Raw genomic sequence first — 19,071 nt, 5'->3', positions numbered from 1 at the left:
ATACTGGTATAACGTTGTATTATTACATACAGTAATAACAAGAAGTCATATTGTAATATCAACAATATTGAAACATGATGACATATAGTGCAACACCTCTGAGAGCAGGAGCAACTTGTCAACAACCAATGACAATTGTGTTAACAGGAGCTATACTTCAACACTATGGAAGTACTTTAGTTATAAGAGGTCAGACCTATTTAAAAGTAATGTGAGACATCAGCTCTAGTGTAAGCAGTTATTGGGAAAAACACTGATGTGGTGTACACAACATCCAAAAAATAAAACCATATTCACTTCACAAACAATCTCAGAGCACACAAAATTCCTGCATGTGGACCAGTGACTATTATATCTACAGTGGACACATGAACACTAAGGCTTTTAAAGACTTTTGTGAAATATGCTGCATGTATGAATTTTACTTTTTCTAAATGTTATTATTGAGACTGATCTGGTTCCATTACCATAAGAATAACAAGGTGGTGCTTGAGACCCTGGGAATTGGTTGAAATGTGAGTCTCACAAAAAACTAACACCTTTCTGAGTTAAAATTCGTTGTTGTAACTTGCAATTCTAAGATCGTAACAAGTGATGATTTAAAAAAAATTGTTTAAAATAGTAATGCAATAAATGACTGCAAAAAAATTATATATATTATAATCACATTACTTTTGTAATGCGTTACACCATGTCTTAACATGGGACAAAACAACACAATGTGACACAACAGAAACATTTAAATACCAGGCATTATTCTAAATGTCAGCCAAGGCATTGATCTTAATATCAGCCAATGAAATGGTAGGTTATAATCAAATTATCTTTTATATCTCCCTTGATTGCAACCAGTTGTCCTGTGCCTGCAGCTGAAAAACAACCCACAGCATGTTGCTGCCACCACCATGCTTTGTTGTTGGGACTGTTACGAGCAGTGCCTGTTTTTCTCCACACATACCACTTAGAAGGCCAAAATGTTCTATCTTGGTCTCATCAGACCAGAGAATCTCATTTCTCACTTTTCAAGCAAACTCCATGCAGTCTTTCATGTGTCTTGCTCTGTTCCTAATCTGGTCCGATCAGTATAATAAAACACAGCGGGACTTAAATGAAGGTGTAGAAACATCTCAGACGATCAGAAGAAATGGACAGCATCTGAGTTAAACATGAGTGTCACAGCATAGTTTTTTCTTTTTTCTGCAAAAGTGTCAACAATACTGTTTTTCTGTCATTATGGGGTGCTGTGTGTAAATTAAGGAAAAATACCTTAAATGTTTTTTGCAAATGGCTCCAATATAATAGAGTGAAAAATGTTAGGGGGTCTAAATACTTTCTGTACCTACTGTATTTATTCAATGACTGACTCACTGTTCTGACTTTCATTTTCAAACCATCCACACCATCTGCTAGTTATTATTTTTGAGGTCTGTAAAGAACTTTCTGCTTCTGCTTTCAGAAGTTTTTTTGAAAATTTTTTTGTGGGTTGCTGATGGTTTCACTTTCATCAGCATGCAACAAAACAGCTATAGCTCTACTTGAAGTTTGAATGAATTATCTATGCGAGGAGACAATATAAGAAACCTTTTAGCAATCTCAAAAGCATATTTACATTTTTGAATCCGCACAAACTTGAAGGTTTCACCCAAAAATGAAAAGTTTTATAAATTAAGTTTGAGATTTTTGGAACACAAATAGAAATATTTTAGATGAAATTGAAAATACAGAAATGGTCCAGAGAAGTTCATTCATTCATTCATTCATTCATTCATTTTCTTTTGGGCTTAGTCATGTTATTAATCAAGGGGCACCACAGCAGAATGAACCACCAACTTATCCAACATATATTTTACGCTGCGGATGCCCTTCCAGCTGCAACCCATCTCTGGGAAACATCCATACACACTCATGCTCATACACTATGGACAATTTAGCCTACCCAATTTACCTATACCGCATGTCTTTGGACTGTGGGTAAAACCCGAGCACCCCAAGGAAACCCACGCGAATGCAGGGAGAACATGCAAACTCCACACAGAAACGCCATCGCATCACCATCCAGAGATTTTTAAAGTTAAAAATAAAAAATTTCATGTGAGTTTTGTGGTTTAACTGTAATCATATGAAGCTTCGCATTTAAAAATAATTAATTTAAATGTTTTTAAAAAACAATCAGAAATATATTAACACCACTTAATCATGTAATCATGCATAATGCAAATTGTAATTGTAAATTATTAGTTAATCATTAACAAGTAACTTCAGTATTTCAAATAACTGAATTGTTTTTGTTATTAAAGAATATTATACAGATCTTGGGCGACAGGGTTTACAGTCATAAAAATTAACTCAACGCAGAAGACAACTTAGGATGTTGTTTGTCGGACAGATATTTTACTAATCCTTCTATCAGCCCAAATCAGAAAAAGTTGACAGTATGGAAGACATAAATAAAAAAAGTAGTGATTTCTAAATTTACTTTGGCTTTTATTTAATTGCAGACAATACAACAAACATTATTTAATGTGTTCCTCATGATTTTTATTTTATTATTATAATTTTTTGTTTATTTCAGAATAAACATGTATTCAATTTTGGTTCTTAATTCAAAAATTTAAATTGTAAAGCATTTACACTTTGTAATTTTGCCATTCCTTTTCACAACACTTGAAAATATCATTTAGGGACTAAAGACAATGATGAATTGTTTTAGGTGTAATTTTGTCCCATTCTTCCAGCAAACACATCTTAAGGCAGGTGTAACCCCATCGGTCCTACACCACCCCACCCGCTCCGAGCTGGTATCGAACTGGCGACCTTCCGCATGGGAGTCGGTTGCAAGGAGGTTAAAGACCATGGCCTCTAGTCTGTCGCTAGAGCACCTTTAGAGGTCAAAGGAGTGAGGTTTACCTGCACAGCACATACTACCTGGCCTCCGTTACACTCACCCCCCTGAACCTCACTCCCATTTGGGTCACAGCACCAATGTAACCCCGCCTGTCCTACACCACCCAACCCGCTCTGAGCTGGTATCGATCCGGCAGAAGAGAGTCAGGTACTCTACCAAGGAGGCTAAAGACCATGGCCTCTAGCGTCTGTTGCTAGAACACCTTTAGGGATCAGAGGAGTGAGGTTTACCTGCACATCACTTACTAGCTGGCCTCCGTTACACAGGCAACAGTAAGGGGGCTTCTTTGTCACTTTTTGCACATCAACATGCTCCACAGATTTTCTACTGGAAACAGGTCGGAACTGCTGACAGGCCAGTCAAGTACCTGTGTTATCTTCCTCCACTGCCAGGACTTTGTAATGTGTGCAGAATGCAGTTTTGCATGGTCTTGTTGAAATATGCATTGGCATCCCTGAAAAAAAAGAAGACAGCATATTGTGCTCCAAAATGTACTTTTCAGCATTAATGGTGCCATCACAGATGTGCAAGTTACCTTTGCCAAAGGCATTAACATATCCCCATACCATGACAGACCCTTGGTTTTGAACTTGTCTGGATGACACAACATTTATCATCTGACCACAGCACACGTTTCCACTGTGTGATGGCCCATCCAATATGCCTCTGAGCCCAGAGAAGTCAACGGTGTTCTTAAGACTGTTAGCATTGGCACAGTATAGTTTTACAGTTTTTCTTAGTTGTTTACACACAATTACTTTTTTTTTCTACAACATGTAACTGATGCACCAACCCCCTGAACCAATTCTGCTAAACTACAAGCACAATTCCTGCTTTACACTCAAATTGCAGGTTTACAACACACTTTTTTTCAAAACACAACACACAATTCTCTGCATTTTGCACATGCAGAAAATCTTTTGTTTTCACAAGAAACACACTGTCATTCACAATTGTAAAGTCAGTTGCCCTACTTAGCATACTAACTCATCAGATGAGTAAACACCTGTCACACAGAATTGCAATTTAAAAATCAGAGCTCATCTGGATCATAACTGGTTCACTGCCCACCCACAATTTTTAGTTGTTTATCTCCCTCCATATTCTCCATTCCTCAATCCTATTGAGGAATTGTTTTTCTGCCTGGAGATGGAAAGTGTATGACTGAAATCCACACACATGTAAACCCTTTCTCCAAGCTATAGCAGTTGATGCTTTTCATGGCTGGATTCACCATGCAAAGTGACATTTCCCCCACTGCTTGGCCAGACCAAAACAGAAAAACAGAGTATAGCTGTTTGTTTATATATATATATATATATATATATATATATATATATATATATATATATATATATATATATATGTGTGTGTGTGTGTGTGTGTGTGTGTGTGTGTGTGTGTGTGTGTGTGTGTGTGTGTGTGTGTAACTTTGTGTGGGTTGAGATGAACACTGTGTACACTGTTTTTGTGGGGAAAATACAGTAAAATATATTTGGTATTTGTGTGTTTTGTATAAAAACAATATTTTGAAATATTTTACAATGCACTTATCTAGGCCTATGTACTGTCTGTAGTAAGTGTAACACTGAACAAAAAAGGCTGACAGTAAGTCACTATGATGAATGGAGAAGAAGTGGTCATAGTGTTTAACATTAAGCACATCAGTGTTCTACTGTTCTTATTATTGTCTATTGATGTGATGGTCTGTGTGTATCATTTGAAAACAAAATAACATTTTAAAAAGAAATCACATTGTTTTGAATGTAGAGTTTCATTTTGCAGGAGAATTGAAGAGTTTTGCCCAATGTGTGTGTGTGTTTTGTGATTTGTGTGTAGAGTTCTGACAACATGAGACCTGGATACAGAAAATGTGTGTAAACAATTGGAAAAAACTGTAACTGTCCTGTGTGGATGTGGATGATATCACTTATAGATGAATGATGATTCTTGATGCAGAATCACCTGAGGGATCGGATATCACAGATTTTCAGGTTAGGCTTGCGGCCCTTTCAGTTACTGAAATTCCTCCACGTTCCTTAAATATTTTAATTATGTTATGCACTGTTGAAGGTTAAATATGCCAATGTCTTTCTTTTTTTCATTGAGGAACATTGTTTTTAAACATTTAATTATTTTTTTCACGCATTTAATGGCAACTGGTGATCCTTGACTTATCTTTGCTCCTAAAAGACAAGACCTTTTTTGAATACTGCTTTTGTACCAAATCATAATTACAATCACCTTTTGACAACACCTGTTTCAACTCACATCATTATTTAACCAATTTACCTGATTACTAGCCTTAAATTGCTTCTGTCCCAACTTTTTTTTTGAATTTGTTGCAGGTCTGTATGACAGGAAAGGATGTATATCCTCCTGAGACCCCACCCATTGACATGTGTCCTTTATAGTGAACATTGCGTTTTCAAGAATTATCTTTGTATTTTTTAGCTACTCTGTCAAGTCCTGTACTGTTCAGAAGAAACCCTGGGCTTTCTAGTGATATGTAATTTGATTGGCTGGCATGCTAGGAACCACTTCCTGCACTGCATCCAAAATGGCAGACATACAAAAAAGCACATTTTATGGGAAAGAGAGAGGTATGTTAATAAATTTGTTTTGGATTAATATAATTTTTGAGTTCGGCTCTCTTTCAGACTAAACTGTTTCAGGAATTTTAATACAAATTTTAAAAATAGCTTTTATTTTTTTTTGTTACATTAATATTGGATTTATATCCCTTTACAGCCATATCCTGTACAGTTTTGTTGTCTGGGTGGTGGTCATTTCGAACTAAAACGGTCCTGTGGTCCACTACAGGGGACATGCTGTGAAATTAAAAATAAAAACAAAATGTAAAAACTTTAAATTGTAGATTTTTTTTTAACCCAAAGGATGTAGGAAATCACAGGAAAAAAAAGAAAAGAAAAAAATTCTTTGAGAAGACCAGACAAAATGTGAAATATGTTGTGTTCATTTTGTCTGCAATGAAATACAAGAAAAAGTAAATTTGGAAAACACTAATTTCTTTTTTTTTTTTTATTAGTGTTTTCCATATTGTCCCAACTTTTTCTGCTTTGGGGTTGTAGATTTACAAAGGTCTCATCATCTCTGATGGTGTGAAATAACATTATCGGGAGCTTTCACACCTTTTCCCAACTTACACATAGGAGTCAAATTTAATGTAAGTTAATGTAACTGGGCAAGACTTAACCTTTGGGCCCTCATTACGACAATAACAGGGCTTTAATAAATTTAAATAGTGGAATTGTGTGGACTCTATGTATCAAAGTAGGCTACAGTGTAAGGTTCTAAATACAGAAAGCAATGTCTGGTAAAGGGAATAAGACTAACACCTGGTTTTGAAAACTAAAAGTATGAATCTGTAACTTGTGATAATACCAGCATTTCATACTTTTCTAAACTTTTCACATTTTTTTTCTTTTGCTAAGGCCAGGCTGCTATAGCCAAATATTTTGGTCACTCGTGCCCATGCCAAATGTTAGTTTCAATTGTGTCAGCATTGAAAATTTTGGGCGCAGGACAATATAAAACAACATGCATTGCTGTCTGTTGTGTCCTTCTTTACTGTCTTTCTCACATCCGAGGGAGTTGCAATGTGGAGAAGCCCCAAAGAAGAATACCACCTGGACTATTGCATTCCCAGAGTGACACATAGGGGTGGAGCACTGATGGTTTGGGGTGCAATATCATGGCATTCCCAAGGCCCGATACTTGTGCTAGATGTGAGCATCACTGCCAAGAACTGCCGAAACTTGAAGACCATGTGCACACAATGGTCCCCTGAAAGCAGGGACATATGTCGGGATAAAATTGCACCAATACACACATCAAGACTGCTGACAAAGGGGGTTGATGAACATAAAAGTGAAGTTGAACATCTCCCATGGCCTCCACAGTGATCAGATTTAAATAATATTGAGTCACTTTGGGGTGTTTTGGAGGAGCAAGCCATGAAACACTTTTCTTACATAGCATCACATATTGACCTGGTAACTATTCTGCAAGAAGAATGACTCCCCTCTGGCCACTGTGCAGGACTTGTATCTGACATTCCCAAGACAAAATGATGCTATTGGCAACAAAAGAAGGCCCTACACCATACTAATGTATTGTTATTGTCTGAAACCAGGCATTTCAGTTTTATTGTCCAACCCTTGGATCTAAAAGATAAAAACATAGATGTTTGGGCGGGCATCAAGGGCATGGCAGTTGAATCGTTCAGGTCATATCTGGGCGCCTGGTTTAAAATCAATATTGGGGTGAGACCAAAATCTGTGAAGTAGCACTCAACTGCTAGTGAAGTGATGACACATCAGTGTCTCATTATTCTTTACTGACTGAGTTCTTATCCTATGAGAAGACCCTACCTTCTAATTAAGACCTGCCAAGCTGGGAGACCGTGCACAGAACGAAGTAGGCATTTATAAAGGGTCATAGTTGTGTGTTTCTGTGGTGCATAGGGTTTGTTGCATGACTTTCACTGTGATGCTGTCATACTGATACAACCAAGCTGTTTGTGTGTAGTGTCGTAATTCGACTTCTTATCAATTAGAAATTGTCAGACCGGAGGTTTTGAATATCAGAAAATAGACTTTATTCTACATAATAAAGCCGAGAAAGAGCAGAGCAGACCCCAGAGCATTCTGAAGTCTCTCCTGGACAATTCCTTTCTCTGGTTCTCTCTTTCCAAAGTCTCTCCTGCTCCTTCTAAAGTCTCTGTGTTTTCTACAATCTTTATACAGGTTATTTGACACACCCCTATGTGTCTCATTTTAACTCTTAACCATTTTAGGATAGGTTTTTACTCTAGGTGGCCCTGTTATTCTTGGCTCTCAGCCAGCTTGCTATGGTCAGCGAGATGTCACAGGTCTATGTCATGTCAGCAACTGTTTTGAAACCAAAGTTCTCTCTCCATAGATGCAACTTATGCAAAAGGAACTAAGTGTTTACAAACATTGTCATGATAGGATAATAACTTGATAATATGTTACTCACTCTAAGCTTCATACAAGTATTTAACATGTCATAACATAATCAGTGCTTTACATATTCTGTTATTCTACTCAATCAGTTATTTTTCAGCATAGCCTTCTCCTAGTGTTGCTCCTGTGCAGACATACTCATCTTACACAGTATTTTTAACACATGCTGGCATGTTTGCTGCAAACACTCTACTCTTTAAGAAGAGAAAATGAACTGCTTTACACTTAGAAAATACTTCACACTGAGAGAATAGAAATCTTCAGTAGCAAGAGTTTTTGTCAGGAAAGCTATATGAGAATTGAAGAATGGTGGACTTTATCTTTTATTGGTTTGTTACCGCTTAGACAAATTGCCCATGTTTACAATTTTCCAGAATACTGGCAGGGGGTGAATGATTTAAATAGGTAGGGCAAGGGACCTGCTGCACTGCTGGATTCAGCAGAAGAGAAGTCCTCCACCTCAGCACCTTTCTTTGTGTGTGTGCGGGCGTGCGTGCGTGCGCACGTGTGTGTGGGTGTGGATTTAAATTTTAGGGAGAGTAAAATAGAATGTTAATGTGAAAAGTAGATCTTACAAGGTTTTTTTTTTTTTTAATATATAAATCTCCACATTATAGTATAGCAATGAGACCAGATGTTATAACCTGTTTTCTTTTAAAGACATTTACTGATGAGCTTTCTTTAAATGACAATGGAATATTAAAGTTAGCAGTATGGGCATTTTATTTAAACCTATTTTTTTAGGTTTTAAACTTATTTTTTTTAAACTTATTTTTTTTTAATTCTGAATTAACTCTTTAACTGCCTAACCATTGTTATAGATAACCTGCATATCTGTGTTGCATCAAGTAAGAAACAGGTATGTCTTGTATGTCAAGTTTTAAAGACATTTCCTTTTTGACGTAAGGCAACATGATGTCTTCAAGTACAGTATTGAGATGTTCAAAGTAATACATAAAACCTGGTAAATGATAAATAGGCCAAAGCCACACTGAGAAACATCCCAATTTCATGATCTTTGCGCCACCATATTTGTCTTCACAATAAACTGAGGCTTGAATTTGGGTTTTCTGACACAAACTGTAAAAAGAAATAGCTGTTTTAAATTTTTTTTTGTTGAATTGAAATAAACTTTTTATTACTTAAAAATACAAGCATAAATATAATAAATATAACTAAAAAGTATAATAAAAACAATTGACTTTTTGTTATATTTACAGTGTTAATGACCTCTAGATCTGAAAAGAACAATTTTATTCCCAATCCAGTGTACATAAAGTGACAAGTGTCAACACAAGATAAATATGAGGGAAAAAAAGACAATAAACATTAAACAGAGATGCAGTTAATCAAGAAATCTGGATGCTGAATTGTATGCACAGATTTGTCATAAATATCGGTTATATAGTGCTGTGTACAAATGTGAATGGAGAAAGTATTGCATTGTATATTGATATAAGGTGCTGTGTACAAGTGCGTATGAGAAAGTGTTGCACATGTTTATTGCACAGTTGGGGAATATTTAACTGTTCATAGGGTAGATAGCCCGAGGAAAGACACTTTTCCTGTTTCTGGCTTTTTTTGTGATTGGTGCCCTGAAGCGCCGACCAGACAGTAACAGTTCAAATAGGTCATAGTCTGGGTGCAAGGCATCCAGAGTGATTTTGCGCACCCTTTTACTCACTCTGGAAGAGTACACTCTGGAAGAGTACAGTTCTTGAAGTGTAGGAAGGTAGTGCCAGTGATTTGTTAAGCAGTCCGGACTATTCGCTGTCATCTACGGAGGTCAGTTTTGGTAGCTGAGCCGAACCAGACAGTTATTGAAGTGCAGGGGATGGATAGGAGGACAGCTAAGTAGAACGTACGAGCAGCTTCTGTGGCCGGTTTAACTTAACAGTACTCTGCTGGGGATTCTTCAAAATAGAGTCTCTGTGAATGTCCCACTTCAGATCCTGATAGATGGTGGTCCCCAGTAACCAGAATGACTCTACTGCAGCCACAGTGCTGTTCATGATGGTGAGTGGGGGGAGTGCAGGGGGTTTCTCCTAAAGTCTACTATGATCTCCACTGTTTTGAGTGTTTTCAGCTCCAGGTTGTTGTATCTGCACCATAAAGCCAGCCGCTCCACTTCCTGTCTGTATGCAGACTCGTCAGCGTTCCGGATGAGGCCGATAACAATAGTGTCGTTTGCAAACTTTAGGAGCTTGATGGAGGGGTCTTTTGCTGTGCAGTCGTTGGTGTCCAGGGAGAAAAGCAGTGGAGAGAGAACACATCCCTGGGGCACCAGTGCTGATGGTGCAGCTGTCGGATGTGATTTTGCCCATTCTGACTAGCTGTTGTCTATCTGTCAGAAAGCTGTTGATCCATTGACAGACAGAGTTAGGAACAGAGAGCTGGGTCAGTTTGTTCTCGAGCAATGACGGGACGATGGTGTTAAAGGCAGAGCTGAAGTCCACAAACAGGATTCTTGCATAGTTCCCTGGTTTGCCCAGATGTTGTAGGATATAATGCAGTCCCATGTTGACTGCATCATCCACAGACCTGTTTGCTCTTTAGGCAAACTGCAGGGGGTCCAGCACGGGTCCATTGATGTCCTTCAGATATGCTAGCACCAGTCTTTCGAATGACTTCATAGCCACAGATGTAAAGGCAACAGGTCTGTAGTATTTGAGTCCTGTGATCTTTGGCTTCTTCGGGATTGGGATGATAGTGGAGCGCTTAAAGCAGGATGGAACTTTGTGCTGTTGAAGATCTATGAGAAAACGGGAGCCAATTGGTCAACGCAGGTTCTCAGACAGGCTGGCGAAACACCGTCTTGGCCTGGTGCTGTCCTTTTCTGTTTACTGAAGATTTGATGCACATTATCCTCACTGATCTGAAGTGCACCCAGGTGTGTGAGGGGGCGGGGGGGTGAGATGGCTGGAGGTACTGTAATTAAGCATGGAACAACTTCAAATTTGTGCATGTGTTAGTTTGATCTAATGTTATACCTAAGATCTGAACTCTTCCTTAAAAATTGTATTTACTTGTGACCACAAAATAAATCTAACTTTATATTTATTCAATTTACTGTGTCAATGTTGCTTTGGACAGAACTGTGTGTATGTAAAGTGTGTCCACAGTCATATTGGAATGATAAAAACACAACAATTCTCTTTTTAAAAATATCCTGATGTTAAAATGTGACATAGGAGTGTAGTTTTCCATGTCCACCAAATTGATTGACTGCTGCATATTAACACGTCTCCATGGTAATGTGTATAATCATATCAGCAAGACAGGACGTGCGCAAAGCAACTGGGTTTAAAAGATCTGTTTATAAGTGGAAGATGTTTGGAACCACTAGGACACTTCCTAGAGCTGGCCGGCCATCGCTACGTTATCGGGGGGAGAAGGGCCTTAGTCAGGGAGGTGATCAATAACCCGATGGTCACTCTGTCTGAGCTCCAGCATTCTTCTGTGGAGAGAGGAGAATCTTACAGAGGGACAACCATCTGTGTAGTAATCCTGCCTGTATGGTAGAGGGATCAGACGGAAGCCACTCCATGCCTGGAATTTGCCAAAAGGTATGTAAAGGACTCTCAGACTCTAAGAAACAAAATTCTCTGGTCTGACGAGACTAAAATAGTACTCTTTGGAGTGAATGCCAGGTGTTACATTTGGAGAAAACCAGACATGGCTCATCACCAGGCTAATACCATCCCTACAGTAAAGCATGGTGGTGGCAGCATTATGCTGTTGGAATGTTTTTCAGCAGCAAGAACTTGAAGACTAGCCAGGAGAGAAGGAAAGATGAATGCAGGAATGAACAGATCCATCCTGAATGAAAACCTGCTTCAGAGTGCTCTTGACCTCAGACTGGGGTGACAGTTCATCTTCTTGCAGGACAATGACCCCAAAGCACAATGCCAAAATATCTGAGTGGCTTCACAACAACTCTATGAATGTCCTTGAGTGGCCCAGAGCCTAGACCTAAATCCTACTGAACATCTCTGGAGAGATCTGAAAATGAGTGTACACCGTCGCTTGCCATACAACAAAATGACAGGTGTCCTAAGCTTGTGGCATTATATTGTAAAAGACTTGAAGCTGTAACTGCTGCCAAAGGTGCATCAACAAAGTATTGAGCAAAGGCTGTGAATTCTTATGCACATGTGATTTTTCAAGTTTTTAATTTTTAATAAATTTGCAACATTTACAAAAAAAAACTTTTTTCATGTTTTCATTATGGGGTATTGTGTTTAGAAATAAATTAATTTAATCAATTAATTTTGAAATAAGGCTATAACATAAAAAAATGTGGAAAAAGTGAAGTGCTATGAATACTTTCAAGATGCACTGTAGCTGTAACAAATGAACAGTTATGTAACCGAGACTTTGCTAGCATATGAGGCTACACACCGATGTGTGGCAGATGCAGAGTAAAAGCCATTTTTCCCGATCAACAGTTACCATTCCTCCTTATACCCTGAGCAAAGCATTGTCAAACATGATTGAAAACCAACCCCCAAAACCAGCTAAACATGAAAGCAAAGTTGAGAAGATAAGTGGTGGAGAAGTACATTAACATACTCTTCTTAGGCCATGACTCAACAATAGTAAATAGATTGTATTGTAATAGTGTATTGTGTTCATATGCCCCATTAATGTATCCATTTCAAAAACTTAGCACAGTAATTGCAGTAATTGGGAGAGTACTGTATATAAATATGATGCAAAAATATATAAAACTTAAATAAATACATATAAATACTCATACAATTTTTAAAAAATCTAAATAGTAAAAAACTTTCAAGGATTTAAGATGCTGATGACCAATAACAATCCTGTGAAAAGGATCACAGCTCCGCATACTCACTAGATCAGGGGTACTGTTCCTGGAGATCTACCTTCCTGCAGAGTTTAGCTCCTACCCTGATCAAACACACCTGAACCAATTAATTACGACCTGAACAACACTTGATAATTACAGGCAGGTGTGTTTAATCAGGGTTGCAACTGACATCTGCAGGAAGGTAGATATCCAGGAAAAGGGTTGGCCACCTCTGCACTAGATGATGCTGCAACCTCATCCAGTGTTGCCGTTATTAATCCTCATTCAAGAACAAAAATCAAGATATCAGAATATATGAAAATCTGAATCAGATATTTTCCATTTATCTTTATTGTTTATATCTACTTGGTAGATGTCAGATGAAGTTTTTTTTGTTTGTTTTCATATAACATTTCAAACAAGTCATCGAGAGGACACAAAAGGAAATTAACTTCCTTGTTCCTTGTAACAAAACATTTTAAAACAGGCTTTCATCATTCATACATGACCATCTCATGATTTTGTTTTCTTTACTTTAAAAATCAGAGATAAATAAAATATTGTTTCTAGACAACAAAAAAAAAGACACAGAAAAAGGTTACACATATAACAAAAAAGTGGAACTAAAATGTGGCATTATTTTAGACACAACAAATGAGTGACATCCTAAGTTTTAAGACAATTATATCAGATGATAATGCAGTTTGTCTGTATAACTCATCATAAACATTCCATATTACTGTTACTTGTTGCCATCACCTCTTGAACTATTTACACTTTTAGGAAATCTTTATTCGTTGATGGTGACAGACATAGGATTGTCATATGCTGCAGCATCCAGGTTATCTGCTTTTTTACGTCGCAGTTCAGGGGGAGGTCTGGGAGGTGGGTTTTGAGGAGGTTCTTTGATGCTCTCCCCAAGACGTTTTTTTGTCTCTATGTGGAGTATAGGCTCCCAGTGCTCTCCATGAATAGCTGCCTATAATGCAAAAGTTCACAATCAAAAGCTAACCCTAATGTTAATACTCATAAACACCTATTTAGAAAAACATGGGAACATTTGTTGAAACAGCATTAAAATATCTGCTCTGTTTAATGCAAATGGAGAATGTAAATTAATTTTCAAAGAATGAGCATATGACAAATTGTGACATCAAGATTTTTTATGCTCTCTACACTTTTATTTGTTTCACAGAAGAAATGTGAGTTTCCAACAATCAGTGGTGAAATAATAAAAATTTCTTTAGGGTGAACTGCAACAGTTTAAAAGTGAAAAGGGGTTTTTGAAGAGGAAGTAAGTGTGCAGGAAGCAAACTAAGGTTTTAGTTCCCCAATCTTCATTTTGTTACAGTTACATTAATTGAGTCATGTTGTTTGCCTTATCTTCAGATAAATAAGCATTTATTTATTTTGCATTTATTTGGATGAACTTACAGAGAGGTAGATCAAACTTGCCATTCCTAGACACACACATCCCAAAACTGTGGCTAACATGAACCCTCCAGGGACACAGAGCCTGCAATGTAAATCACACACAAAGATAAGACACCAGCTTATACAGCAAAAAAAAAAAAAAAATGTTTTCGAAATCATCTTAAACAAAAAAAGGGACATGCTTGACAAGGCGTGACTGACGACTTACGCAGCATGTAAGAAAGCTCTGACGTAATAGTTTCTGGTCAGGGGTCCAAAAGATTTTACACACACTGTAAAGCAGTACTGACCGCTGTAATTAAACATAAAAACTTTCTTTTAAGTAATGCATGGTTCACATAAGGAAGTTGTCACTATACAAATGACTCAGTGTTTTTTTTGGTTATGAATTGTTGGTGGTGTGTTGAAATCACCAGCCTGTACTTCCTGTAACTTGGCTTTCATCAACACTTACCTTCTCTCAATACTGGTGCCTTTGCCCCGTTTGCTGCGTGGATATTCAAGCAAACACACAAACACACCAGCAGCACTTTCACAGTTAAGGTCTCAATAAATAGACTGTGGTACTTTATTTTTTTAATAAGGCACTTTACTCACTGAAAGACCGAAAGAGCATAAACATTCAATCATAGCATGTAAGGATACATCCCAAAAGCTGCAAACTGCCAGCCTCTGAACTGACCAGCCACCCCAACGATTCCACCAGTCAGATAAACTTTAGGAAAAAAGATTTACACATTTCATTTACAAAGGCCTGTATTTGACCTAAAACTATATATATATATATATGTGTGTGTGTATATGTATATGTATATATATATATATATATATATATATATATATATATATATATATATATATATATATATATATATATATATATAAAACATAATATTTTACAACTCAAAAATAATCAATTAAATATGATATTTTTGGTTTTAATAACATAATAATAAAGCTCAAGCAGCCTACCAAACCCCATATAACACTTTAAAAAATGTAACTGGTAGCCTACATAACAAGAACTTATGTTTAAACAACATTATATCCCCTATCTTCTTTTTAAAGCTCTATATTGTTTTAATTTAACTGTATTCACATATCACAATGTAACACAATTACTCGCTTAAATGTTCTTTAGAACCTAAATATGAAAAGTGTATTTGTGGACTTACTGAGTCCAGCAGCCAAAGCTTGCTCGTTGGCCCACATCGCCCACTCAATCTTCGCCATGATCACTTGAGTGCGTGCTGTCACTGGCAAATAAACTTTTTTTCCCAATTCATTTTTATAAAAGAAAAGTGGGTTGTGACCAGCGTAACAAACCCAACCCACTGTCACTTCCGCATTTGCTGTATTTTATGAAGAGAAATGAAAGTCCTAGAGCGGACGTATCGTGTGCTGTAAAAACCACAGGAGGCGGGACGATGGTAAAAAAAATAACATTCTCCCAATAAAAAAGAACATATGTGTTTGCATGTCGCGAGTTTATATCTATGTGTGTGTGTGTGTGTGTGTGTGTTAATGTGGGTGTTTATCCAGGGATCGAGTTAATACGTACGTATGTGCGTCGTGTGTATGAAAGTGTTTGCATCTATCATGTTTATGTACGCTCATATGCACATTCCACCGAATGGGTATCGTGTATTCAAATTTAACAAACAAACTGCATTTACAGGCAAATGTTTATCCAATCAATGATTTTATATATATATATATATATATATATATATATATATATATATATATATATATATAAAACACATTTACCCCTCTGATTAACTTGGAACATCCTTTTTTATTATTATGCAAGAAAGAACATTACAAAGATACATTATGAACAAAGAGATAAAAAGGGTTACATAAATAAAATTCCAGCAAATTATGGGCCTACAAGTTTCAATTATTTACACCAAAAAAAAAAGTTTTACATGCAATATAATAGTTTGAGTGTTTTAACGAGTTCACAGATAAATCAAAGTCCTTTCTGAATTAAAAAAAAGTTTTAACATTCATGAATGTAAAATTTATGAATGATTTTGACTGAGACTTCAACAGCTTTATTAGATAAAAATTTTTTTTTTTTCTACAGAAGCCAAAACTGATCCCAATTTATGTCACCAAATATATTTTTCTAAAAACCTATGCAAGCAGGTAAAGAGATCCGAGATATATTAATAACCAAGCGAATAACTTTGTTTGACATATAACTGAGAAGAGTTTGGTCATCAAAAAGGTTTGTGTTGTCAAAAATAAAAGAATCTGAGGAACCATTGGCGCTAGATTTGACTAAAGGTATAACACAATCAGGGATTGCACCAAAATCTATGGCATTTGGGAGAACAGGAAAAGAAAATTAATCATATTTTTCATATGGAAAAGGGACACCACAGTCATCTAAGAGCTGACTAACTAAAAGTATATTTTTATTTAACCAGTTATTTAAAAAAAAAGAGATTTATTTTTATAATCCCAAATAAAATAGACACAAGGAGAAAAATTATAATTATATGTAAGGGACCAATATATTTAAGATAAACTTAATGGTATTTTAGAGATGTCAAAACTACAGTGCAACAAAAAAAATGTAAACCCCCAACTGAGCTAAAAATATAATTTGGAATGAAATTCCAACATGGCGTTGGATTGTTTAAAAGGTCTTTCATTTATTCATTTATTTTCTTGTCCGGGGTCGCCACAGCGAAATGAACCGCCAACTTATCCAGCAAGTTTTTACACAGCGGATGCCCTTCCAGCCGCAACCCATCACTGGGAAATAACTCACTAATAAAGTAAGTCTTTACTTCATTTTAAATAATTTTAATTTAAATAAATAAATAATTTTTACTCAAATCCTCCCATGGCCTGATCAGCTAGCATAACTTTTTTAATTAGGTGAGTTTTAAAGTTCCAAACAAAGTCTACTATAATTTTGTTCAGTATTTGACAGATTTCCACAGAAAAATCCAGTGATATAGCTGGATAGATAACCCAGGATAATCCATCTGCTTTTGAAAGTAATAAACTTGGAACATTCTTTAAGGTATTTCAACAAGAAGTTGCATCATCCAGAACTTTTAAAGGCAATAGAGAAACCAGGACTTTGGGAGAAGTGCGTTGCAGGCCAGATAAACTGCCAGGCCACCGGAAAATGTCCCCATGCGCCCTATGGCAATTGTGGCAGTTGCATTCTCAAGTGCATATATACCAATGCAAAAATTTGTTAATGTAAAATGATTTACTTGATCCTTTTAGATTTCAGTTACCATTATATATATATATATATATATATATATATATATATATATATATATATATATATATATATATATGTAATACATATTTATATATATATATATATATATATATATATATATATATATATATATATATATATATATATATATATATATATATATATATATATATATATATATATATATATACACACACACACACACTATATACACACACACTCACCAGCCACTGGTCATATATATATATATATATATATATATATATATATATATATATATATATATATATATATATACACACACACACACACACACACATACACTCACCAACCACTTTATTAGTTACACCTGTCCAACTGCTTTTTAATGGAAATTTCTAATCAGCCAACCACATGGCAGCAACTCAGTGCATTTAGGCATGTAATAGACATCGTCAAAACGATCTACTGCAGTTCAAACAAACCGAGAATCAAAATGGCAAAGAAAGTTGATTTAAGTGACTTTGACCGTGGCATGGTTGTTGGGGCCAGACAGACTGGTCTGAGCCTTTTAGAAACAGCTGATTCCCTGGATTTTCACGCTCAACCATCTCTAGGGTTTACAGAGAATGGTCTAAAATAACTGAAAATATCTAATGAGTGGCAGTTCTGTGGGCCAATTGCCATGTTGATGTTAGAGGAGAATGGCCAGACTGGTTCGAGCTGATAGAAAGGCAACAGAAGTATGCAGAAGAGCATCTCTGAATGCACAACACGTCGAACCTTGTGGTGGATGGGCTACATCAGCAGATATTTTATTGGCACACTTTGGACCCATTAGTATCTATTGAGCATTGTGTCAACACCACAGCCTACCTCCCCGCTGAAAAATCAAGCTTAAACCAGCCTAGGCTGGTTGACCAGGCTGGTTTTAGAGGGGTTTTGGCCATTTCCAGCCATTTCTAGCCTGGTCTTAGCTGGTCAGGTTGGAAAATGACCAGCCAAATCCAACTAAAACCAGCTTGACCAGCCTGGTTTAAGCTGGATATAGCTGGTTTTAGCTGGTCATGTCCCAGCCTGGTCGACCAGCTAAAACCAGCCAACCAGCCTGGACTGGTTTAAGATGGATTTTTCAGCAGGTCTGAGTATTGTTGTTGACGATACATCCCTTTATGACCACAGTGTAGCCATTCTCTGTCTTCTGATGGCCACTTCCAACAGGATAATGCACTTCATAAAGTGCAAAACATCTCAGACTGGTTTCTTGAACATGACAATGAGTTAACTGTAGTCAAATGGCCTCCAAAGTAACCAGATATCAATCCAATAAAAAAACCTTTGAGATGTGGTGCAATGGGAGATTCCCATGGATGTGCAACTGACAAATATGCAGCAACTGCATGATGCTATGTCAATATGGACCAAAATCTCTGAGGAATATTTCCAGTACCTTGTTACATTTATGCCATGAAGGATTAAGGCAGCTCTAAAGGCAAAAGGAGCTTTATCCCGGTACTAGTAAGGATTACCTAATAAATTGGCCTGTGAGTGTATCACATTTATTATATATTTACCATACATGCAGAGTGCCAATCCACCTACAAGTGTCTGGAAATTCATTCCTGTTACTGGGTTCATTCCTGTAATTAATTATTATGTATATATTTTTTAATTT

At 36.6% G+C, this 19,071-nt stretch overlaps 1 protein-coding gene and 1 long non-coding RNA gene across 2 annotated transcripts in view; one reads left to right on the top strand and one right to left on the bottom strand.

Annotated features, from left to right (window-relative positions):
- The window catches only part of LOC137488296 (uncharacterized), a 724,224-nt gene that overhangs the window by 414,002 nt on the left and 291,151 nt on the right, over positions 1 to 19,071 (top strand). The gene's annotated exons all lie outside the window — the stretch shown is intronic.
- On the bottom strand, positions 13,056 to 15,408 carry cyba (cytochrome b-245, alpha polypeptide). The gene is given in 6 exon segments (NM_200579.1): positions 13,056 to 13,706; positions 14,162 to 14,243; positions 14,370 to 14,453; positions 14,616 to 14,690; positions 14,807 to 14,876; positions 15,337 to 15,408. Coding segments are annotated over 6 exon segments (558 nt in total). The 5' UTR covers positions 15,395 to 15,408; the 3' UTR covers positions 13,056 to 13,517.

This window comes from Danio rerio, chromosome 18 (assembly GCF_052040795.2).
Source record: "Danio rerio strain M-AB ecotype USA chromosome 18, GRCz13ab, whole genome shotgun sequence".
Taxonomy (NCBI): Eukaryota; Metazoa; Chordata; class Actinopteri; order Cypriniformes; family Danionidae; genus Danio; species Danio rerio.
Note: the sequence above shows the minus strand (reverse complement) of the source record. Positions and strands in the feature narration are given on the sequence as shown.